The sequence below is a fragment of the Monodelphis domestica genome, chromosome 8 (genome assembly GCF_027887165.1).
Source record: "Monodelphis domestica isolate mMonDom1 chromosome 8, mMonDom1.pri, whole genome shotgun sequence".
In the NCBI taxonomy this organism is placed as follows: Eukaryota; Metazoa; Chordata; class Mammalia; order Didelphimorphia; family Didelphidae; genus Monodelphis; species Monodelphis domestica.
In genome coordinates, this window is record NC_077234.1 from 48,503,721 (window position 1) to 48,521,058 (window position 17,338).

Consider the following 17,338-nt stretch of genomic DNA (forward strand, 5'->3'; position numbering starts at 1 on the left):
TGGTGGCTCTAGCTTAACCCAGGACCTCTCAGAGGTCTGTTTCCTTTGCACATGTCTGTTGAAGGTCATATTCTCCAATAATTAAATCTTGATCTTTGCTGCAGCCCTTCCTAAATCCTGTTACTCTGAGTAGGGTAGAGATTGTAGTTTCCAAGACCTGGTTCTGTCATTCCAAGTATCTCTATTGTATCAATTCTAAAATCAATCATGACTCAAAGAACTTTCTGTTCTATGCTTAAGCATAGGTCAAAGCTCTTTCCATTGTTTAGCAAAAGGTTTCTGTCCTAAAGTAGTCTTAAGTAGGGAAGAGAAGGATCCTCCCATGCCAAGGAGTTTCACATTCCAATAGAGTTCTTACTATCAGTAGGAAATTTTTTCAAGTATGAAATTTCCCAATGGGGAAATTTCCAACATTCATAAGTCTAAGAAATTTTAAGGTTTACAATGGTTACATGATTCATGTTCTTTCCCTCCCCCTCCCCTCCTACCTCCCAGAACTGATGAGCAATTTTATATGTATCACTGTTCAAAACCTATTTCCATATTATCAATATTTGCAATAGAGTGATCATTTAAAGTCAACATCCCCAATCATATCCCCATCAAACCATGGGATCAATCACATGTTTTTCTTCTGCATTTCTGCTCCCACAGTTCTTTCTCTGGATGTAGATAGCATTCTTTCTTATAAGTTCCTCTGGATTGTCCTGGGTCATTGCATTGCTGCTAATAGAAAAGTCCATTACATTTTGTGCCATAATGTATCAGTCTCTGTGTACAATGTTCTCCTAGTTCTGCTCCTTTCACTCTGCATCAATTCCTGGAGGTCGGTCCAGTTCACATGGAATTCCTCCAGTTCATTATTCCTTTCAGCACAATAATATTCCACTGAAGGGAATGTGGAAAAAGTGAGACAATACACTGTAGGGGAACTGTGAACTGATACTACCATTTTGAAGAATCATCAAGAATCATGTCCAAAGAGTTATGAAACTGTGTATGTATACCTTTTTGATCCAGTGATACACTGTTAGGTTTATTTCCTAAGATGATCAGGGAAAATGGAAAAGAACTTATATGTTCTAAAACAGTCATAGTGACTCTTTTTTGTAGGGCCAAAAAACTGGAAATTGAGAGAATGACCATCAACAGGGGAATGGATAAACAAGTTTTGATCTATGGTTGTGATGAAACTGTTCTGTAAAAAATGATGAGGATGATTTTAGAAAAAATATGTCAAAACTTGCATGAAACAAGGAAACAGAACCAAGAGAATGTGGTATGCATTCATAGCAAAATTGTTTAAAAAGTAACTGTTGAAGGCTAATCTATTCTGAGTTTCGTGATTATTCAAATCAAGTACAAAGGAAGGAAGATACTATCCACCTGCAGAGAAAGAACTGATCTATTGGAATCTGTATTCGGTTTCGTGTAATGCAGACCTTCTCTAATGCAGAGTAAGGAGGGCATCAGCTTGGAACTCAACATATAACAAAAAATAAATATTTCACACTACGTGCAATGGAAAACACTCTGGACTTGGGAGTCAAAAGGTTAACTGGAGAGGTGCTCGGTATAAACCTATGAACAGAACACAAGACCTGGAGTTGGGAGGACCTAGGTTCAAATACAGTATCATACACTTCCTAGCTGTGCATCCCGGTGCAAGTCACTTAACCTCACTACCTAGCCCTTATTGCCCTTCTGCCTTGCAACCTATGCACAGTAACTTTAAAAAAAAAAAAAAGAAGAAATTAACGCCCGTGGCAATAAGAACTGGTGGCATGACATTTCCCCGCGTTGGTCCTCAGCAAGCTTTGACCCCAATACACACCCAAATGAAAACTGCCCACAGGCGGCAGAAGTAGAAAGCCGAAGTTCAGAAAAAACCCTCCCAAAGGTAGAGAAGATCGGGGGCGGGGCTGAGGCCTCTAAACAAGCGGAACCTCCACACCGAGGGGATGCAGCGTAGCCGGATCAGTCTGCGGTGGACTCGGCAGACGGAAGCGTTGCCAGACAGGCAGGCGCGCATCCGCTGCCAGCTTCCGCCACTGCCGTAGCCGGGAATCGGCCCGTGGAGAGGGCCTGGAAAGATGCTGTTGGAACTGTCCGAGGAGCACCGCGAGCACCTGGGCTTCCTGCCCAAGGTGGACCACGCGGGTCAGTGCGCCCTCCGGCGTGCGTGCGGGAGGAGGGAAGCGGGCGAGGGGGAGGGGGGCTCCCACGCCCCACACCCCGGGCTCCGCCCTTTACGGCTTCCCCGCTCCCGTGGCAACACTAGCGCCCTCTGCCGCGTCCCCCTTAGAATAACTGCGCTTGCGCGCCCCCAACTCTTTCCCTTCCTGTTGCTCCCTCGTGCTTTCGCGGCTTCGCGTGCCCCCCGAACTCCCTCGCACTCTTCACCCAGCTTTCCGTGGTCCCACGCCCACTTTCCTCCAGTTGTCGCGACCACGCCCAGCCTCTCGCGCCCCTCACAGCGGGGCGTCCCTCCCTCCAGAATCCTAAGGGTTTTCCCTCTTCCTCCTTACTCATTTCCGCTTGCGTGTTGCAGCCCTTACACGCCCCCTATTGTTCCCTCTCAGACCGCGGAGCTCTCCCCGCGCCACGTCTTCTCCACTCCCCTCCCCCATTCTGACGCTTGCACGTTCCTAGCCTCCCTCCTGCTCCGCCCCCTCTGCCGCTCACCTTTGTGCTTGCGCAGTTCCTCCCAACCTGCCGCACCACGCCCTCTTCTGTCACGCCCTTTTCTGTCACTCCCCCTTCGCACTCCCACCTGTTAGTCCGAGCTCTGGCACCCATTTCCGCTTTTCTTTTCCCTTGCAGTGGTCGCGGAGTTCTGCCGGATCGCGGTTGAGTTTCTGAGGAAGGGGGCCAACCCGAAAGTCTACGAAGGAGCCGCCAGTAAGGAACCCTCCCGGAATGAGATGTCGTGGCCGTGCCTTCCGCGCCTCTGGACTTAGCACCTGGTTGGGGGGGGGGGGGACCCGTTAGGCTCCCCTCACTTTACATAGGGGGAAACTAAGGCACAGAGGGGCTGGGGAGCCAAAGTGACTCTCACTCTCCTGGGGCACCACCCCCAGCGCCCCGAACTTGTTTCCCCCTTTGTCAAGACACCGTCATCCAGTCTAGTCTCTGGGCAACTGCTCTTCCCTGGCACTTTTTAAGCGCCTACTGTATGGAAAGCAACAGCCCACCCTTGTCACCTAAAAAGAAGCTAGCTTTGGTCCCTCCCCCTGCATTATCAGGCTTGGGGGTGCGGGGTGCTGTAGAGGGAAGGCAGGGAGAGGACCTGAATGATTTGTATGCTGGTATTGTCCTAGATCAGGGGTCCCCAAACTCAAGCCTGTAGGCCACATGAGGCCCCCCACCTTCCCCAGGCCATTTATCCAGCCCCCACAGCATTTCCAGAAGGGGTACCTCTTTCACTGATGGTCAGAGAGAGGAGCACTGTATGTGACCAATGCCACAAAACCTGGCCTTGCTTACACATACAGTACTACTTCCGGTGACATAATCCTTTTTGTGGCACCTTGTTCTGAGAGTAATTGAACGCAAAGCACCTTGCAAAGGATTATGTGGCTGCACAATGCAAGATGTCTGCATGGTGACATCTGGGGGAGGGGATTCCATGTATACTGCTGCCCGGTATAGTGGTGGTGATGGACCTGTGTAAAGTATGAAAGGCCCATCACAACCAGCCCTGCAGCCTCCGCTATCCCAGACAGCAGTATACATATTTGTTCAGTTTTTTAAATAGTCCAGTCCTCCAGTGGTCTGAGGGACAGTGAACTGGCCCCCTGTATAAAAAGTTTGGGGTTCCCTGCCCTAGATGATAGTAAGAACATTGGCAGGGTGGGGGTGGGGGGTAGGTCTGAGTTATTTGAACATGTTGAGTTTGAGAGAGGAATATCTAGTTGGGAACATACATGAAAGACCAGAATTTTGAAGAGAGGAGAGAACCACATTTGTATATAGGGGAGCATTTGCATAAAGATGATAATTAAAATCCAAGGTAGGAGATGAAGTCACCAAGTGAGAGTGTTGAGAGAAAAGAAAAAGCCCAAGCCAAGGCCTTGGTAGTTCACTCACAGCTAAGTGAGCGTGATGATCCAGCAAAGGACACTGAGAAGAAGCAATCAGATAATTAAGAGGAGAACCAAGAGAGAACACTACAAAAAATAAGGATGAGGAGAGGATGGTGGAGAAACAGAATGGGAAACTGCTGAAGATTCAAGAAACATCAAGATTTAGCAATTGAGAGATATTTGGTGACTTTAAAGGAGCAGTTGTATTTGAGCAATAACCAGATTAGAAGAGATTAAAGAGTGATAAAAGAGAAGATGGAGACACCTAGGTTTAGACAACTTTGTAAAAGCCTAATTCATAATTTTCATCATCATTAAGGTAATTGTAAAATACAGGGCCTTGGATGATAAATGTGACAAAATGAGAAGGTAGAATGAAATTTTAAAAGGAAAAGTTTTTAGGAAAATAATGTATTGTGGTTGCCTTTTATTTTCTGTCTTTAGGAGTACTCAATGTTAGTAGTAACACAGTCCAACATGGAGTTGAGGGATTAACATACCTACTCACCGAGAGCTCAAAACTCATGGTAAGGGCTATTGAGAACTGTTCATATTTTGTATTGCAGAAGTGTTGAGAAGCTTCCTGTCGGGGGCAGCTGGGTAGCTCAGTGGATTGAGAGCCAGGCCTAGAGATGGGAGGTCCTAGGTTCAAATCTGGCCTCAGCCACTTCCCAGCTGTGTGACCCTGGGCAAGTCACTTGACCCCCATTGCCTAGCCCTTACCACTCTTCTGCTTTGGAGCCAATACACAGTATTGACTCCAAGATGGAAGGTAAGGGTTTTAAAAAAAAAAAAGAAGAAGCTTCCTGTCTTGTGTAAAATATTTCCTTCAAATAGCTACAAGTTGGAAAGGTTGATTTATGGTTGGTAAGCAGCTGACTATGCAAAGAAATGTCTGAATCCTAATGGAGAAACTTGTCCCAGAATACCTTCTCAACTCTACTGTGGAATAATGCAGTTCTGTCCTGCTCTTTTTGAGTGCTTTGGGGGAATGTGTTGGATCTCTGAGTCCAAATTTAATGATGGAGCAGTAAGAATGATATATTCTAGAAAAAAAGTTTGAGGGGGCAACTGGATAGCTCAGTGGATTGAGAGCCAGACCTAGAGACGGGAGGTCCTAATTTCAAATCTGGCCTCAGATACTTCCTAGATGTGTGACCCTGGGCAAGTCACTTGACCCCCATTGCCAAGCCCTTACCACTCTTCTGCCTTGGAGCTATTGACTCCAAGCCGGAAGGTAAGAGTTAAAAAAAAAAAGTTTGACCTGTTTTCATAAATTTTAAAATTATCATAATGGTGAATTTTACTGAAACAAAATCACAACATATATTCAGGCGGATGCAGCTAGTGAATTGACTTAGTTTTCTTTCCAAATTAATAACATGTAAAATAGAACTTTTCATTGTGGAATATGAGTATCTATAGCATTCTTTCCTCTTTATTCCAGAAATTCAAGATGTACTTCCATCTTTCACTCAAGTTTTATAGGGATGGTCATGAATGGTGATTATTATTAAGTGAGTTTTCTAGTTGATCATAGAATATTAGATAAAAAGAAGCAGGAGAGGTTTATTTGAGAAGTATATGTAGTACTTTCAAATATATAGTAATAGCAAATTTATCATAAATGCTGATTGTTACTGCATAATACTTCCTATTTCCTTTCAGATTTCTGAACTGGATTTCCAGGATTCTGTGCTTGTTTTGGGATTCAGTGAAGACTTGAATAAGTTATTGCTTCAGCTTTATCTTGACAACAGAAAGGAAATCAGAACAATTCTGAGTGAGTTGGCACCAGTGCTCCCTAGTTACCACAACCTTGAGTGGAGATTGGATGTACAGGTAGGATCATTTATGATGTGTTATATAATTTAGTTTTTGGGTTTGTCTTCTTTTGCTTCATTCTTTAAATAGCTTCCCATATATATTTCAAAGTAATAATGTGTTTTGAGGCTAATTTAGAAAAAGTAATTGGTAAATAAGAGACTTCATTTGTATGTAACCATATTTGTTGTATTCAAATCAGGAAAACAAAAAGTAATTGGAAAGATTTATCAGGTGAGCTGTTTTTTTTTAACCATCACCTTCCATCTTGGAATCAATAACCTTGTGTATTTGTTCTAAGGCAGAAAAGTGATAGAGGGTAGGTAATGGGGGTTAACTGATTTGCCCAGGGTCACATAGCTAGATGGGAACCCAGGACCTCCTGTTTCTAGCCTGGCTCTCAATTCATTAAGTCACCTGGCAGCCACCTCAGCTTTTTAAAAAAATACATAATTTAAGGCAGTCTGAAAATTATTTTGAAGACAATTGGAAGTAGTCCTTTATTAGAAAGTAAAATTTCAATCAATAAATTGATATTTATTTGATAGTACCAATCCAAAATTAGACCACATGATTGTTAATTGTTTGAGATATGGAAATAGAAAAGGTAAAAGGAGTACTCCTCTGTAATATCATATATTTTATGCATTTAAGAACATTATTCTGAGCTGGGCATAGTGGATTAGCCTATAATCCCAGCTACTAGAGAAGCTGAGGCTGACAGAACTCTTGAGCTTAGAGGTTCTGAGTGCACTTTGTAGATGGGAGAGGCAAGAGGTGTCTCAGTGGATAGAGCCCTGGGTCTGGAGTCAGAAAGATCTGAGTTCAAATCCAGCCTCAGATGCAACTAGCTGTGTGACCAAGTCACTTAATTTCTGTCTGCTTTAATCCACTGAAGAAGAAAATGGTAAACTAGTTGAGTATCTTTGCCAAGAAAACTCAGGGACAGTATGGGTGTGTTATGGTCCACCTGGGTTAGGAAGAATCAGACATGGTTGAGTAACAGAACAATACAGATTGGAAGTTCCTGGGAAGAGGAAGACCACTAGGTTGTTTTGAGATAAAAGGGCAAACCAGCCTCAGTTAGAAACTGAAAGCAAGTCAAAGTTCCCTTGACCATCTGTAGTGAGATCAAACCCATTACTAGTCCCTGTATTTCCAATCTGGACAAGATGGAGAGACTCAGGCTTAAAAACAAAAACAGAACCATTATTCTGAAAAGCAGGTCCATAAGTTTCACCAGATTGCCATAGAGATACATAACAATAACATAAAACAGATATAGACAATAGGAGGCCCTGTGGTACAAGAATGACATGAAGAAGGCCATTGTTGGAGATGGCTTATTTGGCAGGAGGACAAAGAGGGGGAGAAAAGTGGAGGGAAACTAGAAACCCAGGGCTATATCCAGAATGTAAATGAGACCTCTGCCATCCCCTTTCACCTCTCAAAGTTGGCTTTCAAGTTAAAGGCATTGGGAAGAAATAACCAGTAGAGCTTGATTAGATTCCAGAGGTAGAGGAGAGAGAACATAGTCTGGTTTTACCAGAATAGTGGAAAGAGGGAATATGCTTGAATCCAAAGGCCTTCAGACACAGTCAGGCAAGGAAAAGGCAGCATCCTCCTGATCTGAGGGCAGCAGGTGGTTGGGGCCCTGGAATGGTGCCAGCTTCAGCTGCCATAGTGGAGTCAATAGTGTTAAATATAGGATTCAAGGTTCAAATGAAAGAAATTCTTTATAAAACCTGAACTGTCTGAAAGGAAAAGTGTTTTCCATAATCTAACCTGTTAATGCATTTTTTTTTGTAGCTTTGACACCTTAAGTCATCTAATTCTATAGGTAAATGTCATTATAGAGTGGAAAGAGTATGATTTTTGGAGTCAAAAGGACTGGGCCTCGATTTTCACTCTTTTTCACAGTCTGACCCTGGAAATGCCCTCGTACTTCTTAGAACCTCTTTTCAAATGTCAAATGAGAGACTTGGAACATATCTTCACTAAAGGTCCTTCTAGCTCAAATAATATGACCTCTAAATTTCAGCTTTTATTTTAAACCTTTACTTTTCGTTTAAATGGAATTGTGGAAACATGGACCAGTTAAGCAAATTTATAACTTAATAAGTGAGTCATATATCTCTTCAACAAAAGGATCTTTTTTATCTATTTCTCTCTTTTGCATAGAATAAGAGTAGTTTCTTTTGAGTATTTTTTAAAAAGTATTTCTAAATTAATATGCCTTTAGTAGCCAGCATAATAATAAATCCAATCAATCAGCAAGTATTTATGGAACTCTTGCTACATGCCACTCCTGCAGGCTACAGATTGACTTAGAAATCCACAAATTAACATTATTTTTATTGTATTTTAATTTATTTTTAAATGTGTCTTTATTAATTTTAATCTTGTTTAAGCAGTATTGTGGACTTTCATGAGCACTGGGTTTGACCTGTTTTGTGAAGTGAACAGAGAACTAGCCTCAGACACATACTGCCTGGGTGACCCTAAACAAATCACTGTGTTCCTAGGAACTCTCAAAGATTTAAATTGTAGAGAAAATGCTGGCCTGCAATGAGAAAGAAGTTTCCTCACCAGCTAGTTTCCTGTTTTGGTGAAATCATGGGTCTAATCTCTATCCCTCTATTTACTATAGGCCAGGCACAGTTTCAGGTGCCAAGGTTATAGATACAAAAATGAAACAAATGAAGAGCTTGTGAAAAGAAGACAGGAGTGTGGCTGATTAAGTAAGACTCAAGTTTGAATTGTATATGACAAGGATTATTTCAGTCTGTAATAGTTTTTACTTTTTTGTAATGTTAAAATGCTTCAAAAAGATAATGAGTTTTTTTTTATTAAATGTACTTAGGTACAGCCCTTACTGAGGGATTTGAACTGAATTACTGAAGTAAAGGGAAATGTGTCAGATGTGACAAGAAAATCACGTTAAAAGACTGATATATATTAATTTAAGGTCGCCAAGGAATTCAGCTATGTAATTCCTAAATGAAACTCAAGTCAGCAGTCAACCTTTTATGGAGTTTTTAATTACAAACAGGAGGAAGAAAGGTATTAGAGAGAGAGAGAGAGAGAGAGAGAGAGAGAGAGAGAGAGAGAGAGAGAGAGAGAGAGAGAAAAGGGAGAGAAGGGAATAGGCCTTAAATACCCCCTCTGTTTAGGCTGGGCCAAAAGGCCCAAGCCCTTAGATAGCTGAGGCAACGAAAAGAGATCAGTCCCTATCACTCACGTGACCAAAATGGAGAAACAGTCTCAGGGGCCTCCACCTCCATCTTCCTTCAGAGCAAGCTTCTCAGAGCACAACCTCTCAGAGCAAAACCTCTCCAACCTCCCTAGTCCTCAGACCCCGCTATCTTTAAGGAAACCATCCAAGTTCCCTCCCCTCAGTTCTCACATCTACCAATCACTGTCCATGTCTTCCCTGTGCCAATGGTGGCTCTAGCTTAACCCAGAACCGCTCAGAGGTCTGTGGCTTTGCACATGTCTGTTGAAGGTCATATTCTCAAATAATTAAATCTTGATCCTTTGCTGCAGCCCTTCCTAAATCCTGTTACCCTGAGTAGGGTGGAGATTGGAAGTTCCAAGACCTGGTTCTGTCATTCCAAGTATCTCTATTGTATCAATTCTAAAATCAATCATGACTCAAAGAACTTCCTGTTCTATGCTTAAGCATAGGTCAAAGTCCTTTCCATTGTTCAGCAAAAAGTTTCTGTCCTAAAGTAATCTTAAGAAGGGAGGAGAAAGATCCTCCCATGCCAAGGGGGTTCACATTCCAGTAGACTATCAGTAGGAAATTTTTCAAGTATGAAATTCCCAATGGTGAAATTTCCAACATTTATAAGTCTAAGAAATTTTAAGGTTTACACAGATGAGGAGAGACTAAATGGGTCAAAAGATTAGTAATAACATACTATGAGCCTCTCATTTCTAAATAACTGACTTGGCCCCACTGAAGTTGGTCATGAGTAAACTTTTACTATTTAATTAATGTGCTGTTGCTTATATGGAACAAGGTAATGGTCAGCCAGGTTTCTAGTGGAAAGATGCCCAGAATAAATCAAGAGTACAATTTATGCCCTTGTTAATAACAGTAAATTTAATGTTTCATACTGGACTTCCCTTTACTTCGAGGGTGGTCAGCATTAGACAGTAAAGGATATATTACTCTTGTTTAAATTAACACCATCCTGTGTCTGTGGTTAAACAGAGAAATTAGTATTTGAGAGTTCTTAATGTGTGCTACCTTTCATAAGCTAACCTAAAAAGAGGTAGAGGCAAATAAGATTATCTTCTATTTTATAGCCCATATCAGATTAGCTCCCCCTTTCCATTGTGATGTGTAGCCTTCTAAATACATTTATAAAGTGGGCACTGATGTGTCTAATTTGACTTTAAAATTGTTCAAATTATAAGAAAGTCTTATAGGGTGGAGGAAAATAATTTTTCCTCTGAAAAACAAGGTCAAATATATTACAATTATATTTGCCAATTTTCTGTATGCCATAGTATGGGCATGACTCAGTTTTTCACAGAATAAATTAATAAACTAAAGGCATGTTGTTAATATATTTTATTTGACCCTGAAAGTTTACCAGAGGAAATAATGAGAGTATGATATGAAAGGGGCATTACATTTGTAGTACTTAAATTCAGATCTTGGGATCTTGCTTACTTTCTATATGAACTTTGAAAGTCATTTTGTCTTCTCAGGCCTCAATTTTTTTCTTAAGAGTTATACGCAGATGATCTCTGAGTTTTCTACTAGCCTTAAGTCTTCTTATGGTCATTAAGAACAGGGTGGGTGGGGGCAGCTGGATAGCTCAGTGGATTGAGAGCCAGGTCTAGAGAAGGGAGGTCCTAGGTTCAAATCTGGCCTCAGCCACTTCCCAGCTGTGTGACCCTGGGCAAGTCACTTGACCCCCATTGCCTAGCCCTTACCACTCTTCTGCCTTGGAGCCAATACACAGTATTGACTCCAAGATGGAAGGTAAGGGTTTAAAAAAAAAAAAAAGAACAGGGTGGGCACCTATACACTCAAACAAAATTCCAACCAATTCAAATCAAAGTGACTGTTGTGTGCTGGCCCTTAGGTTATTCTTTTTTCTCAAGGGGTTCAGCATCTGACTCTCCATCTTCTTATCTCCTGTCTTTATGCTAGATTTCGCATTCATTGATATCTTCCTAAACTCCAAATTCTCTAGGCTTCTTTTTTTTTTTTTAAACCCTTCCCTTCCATCTTGGAGTCAATACTGTGTATTGGCTCCAAGGCAGAAGAGTGGTAAGGGCTAGGCAATGGGGGTCAAGTGACTTGCCCAGGGTCACACAGCTGGGAAGTGTCTGAGGCCAGATTTGAACCTAGGACCTCCCGTCTCTAGGCCTGGTTCTCAATCCACTGAGCTACCCAGCTGCCCCCTCTCTAGGTTTCTTAAATCCCATGACCTATGTCATTCCATCTCAATCATACTATAAAAATTAATCTGCAATAATAAAGATATTATATTTTAGGAGATTTATTAATGATCATTAGATATCAAGGAATAAGGAGGATACAAAATAAAGACCATGTGCCCATGGCTGAGTTAGCCATTTCAAAATCCCCACTCACCACCACCATCCTCCCCAACAGGGCCAAAAAGACGGGGGGACCCTCCACGTCCCTGCCTAATATCCTCTGTCTACAGGAAGTATGTAATGACAGAAAGTCAATGGGCTTCTGGGAAATGTAATTCTTTTTTAGGGTAACGTATTTTCAATTAAACAATACTTAGGAATGGTCATATACCAGATCTCACCATTACCCATAATGATACCATTTTCTCAGTTAAAAACTCTGATATTCCTCTATTTGAACATGATCTTTCATTTAGGAGGGATCTAGTCCCTCCTAAACCTGTTCTTCACTGTCACTGAGATGTCTAGTTCTCTAACCCGCAAGCATTTTTTCCTAACATTCTCTCTACTCCAATTTCTTTCTAATCTGTACCCTCTAGTTGATTAATTCAATTCTGTATTGAACTGTTCAGTAAATCCTGGCTCCTCTGTCCTGTTGCTTCTTAGTCTCTTGCCTGGCTTCAGCCCTAGGTTATTTCTACTGCCATGTGCCTCCTCTGCTCCTATCAACAAGCTGCTGAATGGAGCCTGAGGAAAACTTAGAGCCATGCCTCCTGGGAACATTGTATATTCACATGACAGCCCAGCAGTCCTTTTATTCTTTCCTAATTGGTACCTGTTTCACTCTCCACAGAAGGTATTGGAACTTTTTTCTTCTTTCCTTATGCTGCCCCCCTCCCCCCAATACATCCTTTCCTCTTTTTTCTCAGATGATGACCTTTATAGAAAAAAATGAGTCTGTTTGTGTTAGCTACTCCTATTCCTTTGTTTTCAAATCCTTAACTCTGTCCTCCATTCTTTTCCTTTGGTCTCTGATAAGAAGTGGCCTTTCCTGCCAAGGACAGCCCTTTCACACAGGTATTTGATCCCATTCCCTTGTTCTTCTCCAGCAGATTGCATCCTCAATTGTCCTTATTCTTTCAAATCTTCATCCTTTCTCCTTTTTTTGGTTCCTTCCCTTCAGCCTTCAAACATGCCCAAGTCTCATCCATCTTTAAAAAAAACTCACAAAACCTTATCACTACCTCAAGCCATTATCCTCTGTTTCTCCTGTTTCTTGGCCAAACTTCTTGAAAAAACCGTCTATGCCCGATTCTTCCACTTCTCTCTTTTCAACCCTTTATAGTCTAGCTTCTAGTCTTCTCACTCACCTGAAACTCCTCTCTCCAAAGTTACTAATCATTTTAGAATTGACAAATCTTGACAGCATCCTTCCCAGTCAGTCTGCTGCATTTGACACTGCTGACCTCTCTTTTCCTGGATCTCTAGGTTTTTGTAATACTATAGTGCTCTCTCCTGGTTAGTTTCCTTCATTGGTAACTGTAGTATTTCCCAAGGTTTTATTTATAGTCCCTTTCTCTTTCTACATTCCTTCAGTAATCTCGGTTACATTGGTTTAACTCTCACCTTCATGCAGACAACTCATAGAGCTATTTATGTAGCCCCAGAATCTCCCCTGAACTTCAATTCCCTATTACCAGTTGTCTCTTGGTTATGCCTTCTAAACTCAACTTCCTTCCTTCCCACCTCCCAACTCTACCCTACTTATAGATTTCCTTATTTCTCTTGAAGGTGATCATTCTTCTAGCCTCTCAGGTTCATCTCCTCAGCATTACCCTTTACTCTTCATTCTTCCATGCCCAACATTTGGTATAAGTTGCCAAATCTTGTTTGTACCTCTCACATGCCTCTCCTGTCTGCCTCCTTCCCACCACTCACATAGCTGTCATTATAATTCAAGGCCTCATTGCTACCAGCCTAGATTATTGATCAAATTTTATTATTTAGCTCAAAGAAAGAATTATGTTGGGGGATACATGTATAGAGATGTGACAAAGTGAATGGAAATGGATGAAGTCAAGTTAAAATTGCCTGATTCATGGAACCATATAAACACGTTAGATCTCTGACTTTTAAATTATTATTAAATATTAATAAATATTAAATAATATTAAAACTCAGGGAAATTATTTTATAAAATGTTGTGCATTCTCAGTTGGTTATATTTTAATTGAACACCCTTTTAATATTTGCCATGGTTAGTCAGATAATTAAGGTGTTATTTTTAAACATGGCCAGTATGGGAATGTGATCTTGTTTGACTGCATTTTTTATTAGAGTTTTGTGTCCTTCAATACCTACCTACCCCCAGCAGGAAGGAAAATCTGGGGGAAAAGGAAAAAATGTTTGATTTTTTAAAAAGATATTTAATTTTAAAAATTGTTAAGATATTAGTCTGTCTAAAGAATTCGACCCAGTGTTCTGTACCTAGATATTTTGGGAGTTCTTAAATCTTTAGTATCTACTGAACAGAATTCAAACTTTTTGGTTATAACTTTGACTTTTAGCCAAGCTAAACTTCTTGCCAACTCTGGAGTAACTTAAATAGTGCTCTCAAATCATCTTCATTAAAGTCATGTTACATTATAATTATTACATTTATTGTATACTTATATATAGGAGTATGCCAGGTGCTAGGGATATAAGAAAATGGAATAGGATATAGTATCTGGCCTCCAAGAATTAGCAATCTATTTCAAGAGATGAAAAACATAAAAATATGATAATATAAGGCATGGTGTATTCTGAATGAATTAGAAACTTTCACCAGCTAAAAGAAGTTTGGATTTATAAGTTTCCTGGCTTAATTCTATCTATTTTAGAGTTTAGAGATCTGAGGCTTAGAGAGCTTGTACTAAGTCCAAGGTTGTAAACTCAGACTGTTTCTAACTAGCATAACATTTTTACTAAGTGTACACTATTTTAGGCCTGGCAAACTAAAAGAGGATGATGTAAAGGTATCTTTAAAATTATTACAAGGAAAGATGAAAGGAAAAAGTAATAGTTAATCTTGAGTCTTTAAGGAAGAGATAGAGAAGTTAAAAAGCAAATAAGGAGCTGTAAACGGTTAAGTAATAGTCATAATGAAGACCCTGAGTCATCAAGAAAAGTGACATAGTTAAGAATAAAAAGCAAATGATGTCAGCTCCAGGAGCTGTGGAGGGAAGAAGGGAGGGAAATAATATGGATCTAAGACTTTGGAAAACTTATGTGGAAATTGGTTATTAAAAAAAGGAATAAAAGCAAATGAATAATGCATTTCTTTGTGGGGAGGGAACTTGTTAAAGTGTGATGCTTTTGAAAAAAGAGATTTCAGTTTGGGGAAATTATCCTTATGTCAAAAATGAGCTTTGCATGATAAAATGAGGAACATATTACTCTAGATAGCAATTCATCTGAAAAAGATCTCTCAGGTTTAATGGATTTCCAAGTTGTTATGAGTCAGATGGCAGCCAAGAAAGCTAATGTGATTTTAGCTTGCCTTAAGAGAGGCAGAATGAACAGAGTTAAGGAAACAATCGAATCTCTTTGCTCCTCACTGGCCAGACTACTTTTGGAGGATTCCATTTAAGGAGACATTGATAAGCTAGAGAAGTGCCCTGAAGAAGGGCATTGCATTCATGCCACATGATCATTGTTTGAAGAAATGAGGCATCTTTGTTCTGGAGAAGACTTATGGAGGATGTGATAGCTTGTTTTCAAGTATTGATTGAAGGTTTAAGAGGCACATGTAGGGAGTTAGCACTATCCATGAATAAGATGGTTCTCCTTAGCTCAGGCACAGTGCAGTTCTTTCCTAGAGGTCCTGTTGTAAAGCAGATACATCAGACACATGATTGGCAGGTGACTGGAGAGGATCATTCTGTATGGTTTAGTGACCCTATTTCTATTTGAGTTTGACATCACTGGTGTAGAAATGTTTTTTCAGGTAACATTTGATCTCAGATGACTTTTAATCTAAAGTCTCTTCTAATTCTGAAATAATCTCTGTCTCTAAAGACCTTGAAAGCTATAAATTTACCTGCTTTAGTTTAAACTAATTTTCTCTTGTTCTCATTTGTTTTGTACAAAAATGGAATAAAAGAACAGATTGGCATATCCCTCATTAAAAAAAAAAGACAATTTTTCATAAATTTGACAATGTCATTGTCTCTTATTCTTCTTTTCCCTCAACTAGACCTCTCCCCTTTCCCCCCCAGTTCATTTAACTTTCTCATTAGACTGATTCTTCCTTCATCTTTGGTTTGTATTATTGTAGAGGTACTTCCTGGACTGAGTTGTTGGTGGAATTGATTAATGTATTTCAAAATGCTGATTTTTAAGGACTTGAGTACTAAATGTTTCTTGTGTGTATTTTGCATTTAAAAAAAAATATATATGTTTTAACTCTGCTTCCCTTCCATTTAAATATCTAGCTTGCTAGCAGATGTCTAAGACAACAAATTAAACCAGCAATGACCATAAAGCTGCACCTAAGTCGGGATGGAGAACATAGCAGCCAGGTTTTGCAGACTGATCCACCTACCTTGCTTCACTTGATTCAGCAACTGGAACAAGCATTAGGAGAAATGAAAACAAACCACTGTAGGAGAATTGTCCGAAATATTAAGTAGTATTAGATTTGCCTTGTAAATATGTTCAAGTGATTTATAGAACAATGTTCAAGAATAAGCTTTGGCTGGAATTTCTTTTTATTATAATTAAGATACTTAAACATCTGAATCAGATGGACTTCCTCTGCTACAACAGTGATGCATTAATTAGAAGCTAATGTTAAGTTACTTTCATGGAACTTCCTATGTTCAGCTTCTTTATGCTGTAAAATGAATTTTGTTTTAGATAAATACATGTATATGTATAATGATAAGTCAACTGGAAATGAATCTATATTCATGGTTTCTGTACATATTAGTGTATTTTAGAACATCCTTTGATTATTGAACTTATGTTTTTTTAATTTTTTCCTTTTGCCTTGATATCTAAAAATTATATCTGAATTATATCTAAAAATAAAAATTTACAATGTGATACTTTAATTATTCATAGTTGGTTTAAACTTTTAAAGAAACTCATAGTGCTGACTTTAGATTAAAGTTTGGGAATCTTATAGATAGATGAAAGTTCCTGTGTTGTCCTTATAAAAGTGTGATCCTAGCTCCCCTTGTAAAATGGAAATCGCATGGCTATAGCATCATTGTGACCCTGAATTAATTGTGCATCATTTGTTATATTTCAAATGTTTCAAAGTACATAGAAGTATCCCCCAAAAATGAATGAAGCTGAATTACAATGGAAGATGACTCCATTTGAGGCTAGAAAAGCCTGACTAGGCTCAAGTCCTGATTCCATCATGTAGTAGATATTATAAGTAAGTAGAAGTGACTGGGCAAATCATGTCTCTCTGAACCTCTGTCTTCTCTATCTCATGAGGTTATTGCTTTTGTTACATTTGGTAGTTTACAAACAACTTCCCTCCAAACACAATTTTGCTATGTAGGTAGCACAAGTAGTCATATCCCACAGTCTCAAATTGGTTTTCAAAGTAGCACAAGCATCAGAATTGGACTCCTAGGGGCAGTTAGGTAGGAAAAAAACCACCCACTTCTAGCCATGTTATCCTCAGCAAGTAACAACCCCAATTGCCTAATGTAAAAAATAGACTCGAATACAGGACTACAATCCCCATGAGCCTTTGCTCTACCTCCCCAGAATGCCTTGTAATCTCACCTGGGCTGAGATGAGAAGGTATTTAAGCTGATTCAAAGGCTTTTGAGGGCTCTCTCGGGCTCTTGGACTTCCGCTTTGGGGCAGGCATGGCTTTTTTTCTTAATGTAGGTGAGGTTGTGTCTAGGCTTCCTCTATGGCCTGGACACGTGTCTCTTATCCTGTATTTTCTTTAATCCTTAATCTTCAATAAACCTTTAAAAAATATAATACTCCTTGCAGAGAGAAACTAATTTCTACCT

General features: G+C 40.0%; 1 protein-coding gene across 2 annotated transcripts; it reads left to right on the forward strand.

Annotated features, from left to right (window-relative positions):
• Positions 1 to 1,938: 1,938 nt before the first annotated feature.
• COMMD2 (COMM domain containing 2) lies at positions 1,939 to 16,408 on the forward strand. Of its 2 annotated transcripts, XM_007502046.2 has the most exons (6): positions 1,989 to 2,160; positions 2,824 to 2,901; positions 4,530 to 4,612; positions 5,754 to 5,927; positions 8,560 to 8,650; positions 15,788 to 15,927. In XM_007502046.2, exons 1-5 carry the CDS (start codon positions 2,094 to 2,096, stop codon positions 8,644 to 8,646), a joined length of 489 nt encoding a protein of 162 aa, XP_007502108.1. In that variant the 5' UTR covers positions 1,989 to 2,093; the 3' UTR covers positions 8,647 to 8,650; positions 15,788 to 15,927. The 2 variants fall into 2 exon arrangements, with proteins under 2 accessions (XP_001363982.1, XP_007502108.1); XM_001363945.4 differs by lacking the exon at positions 8,560 to 8,650 and having other exon boundaries at positions 1,939 to 2,160; positions 15,788 to 16,408.
• The last annotated feature ends 930 nt before the right edge of the window (positions 16,409 to 17,338 follow it).

Coding starts and splice junctions, on each gene's coding strand:
- COMMD2 (XM_001363945.4), top strand. CDS start 2,094: ATGCTGTTGGAACTGTCCGAGGAGCACCGCGAGCACCTGGGCTTCCTG. Junction 2,161..2,823: donor GCCCAAGGTGGACCACGCGG/GTCAGTGCGCCC, acceptor TTTCCCTTGCAG/TGGTCGCGGAGTTCTGCCGG. Junction 4,613..5,753: donor CCGAGAGCTCAAAACTCATG/GTAAGGGCTATT, acceptor ATTTCCTTTCAG/ATTTCTGAACTGGATTTCCA.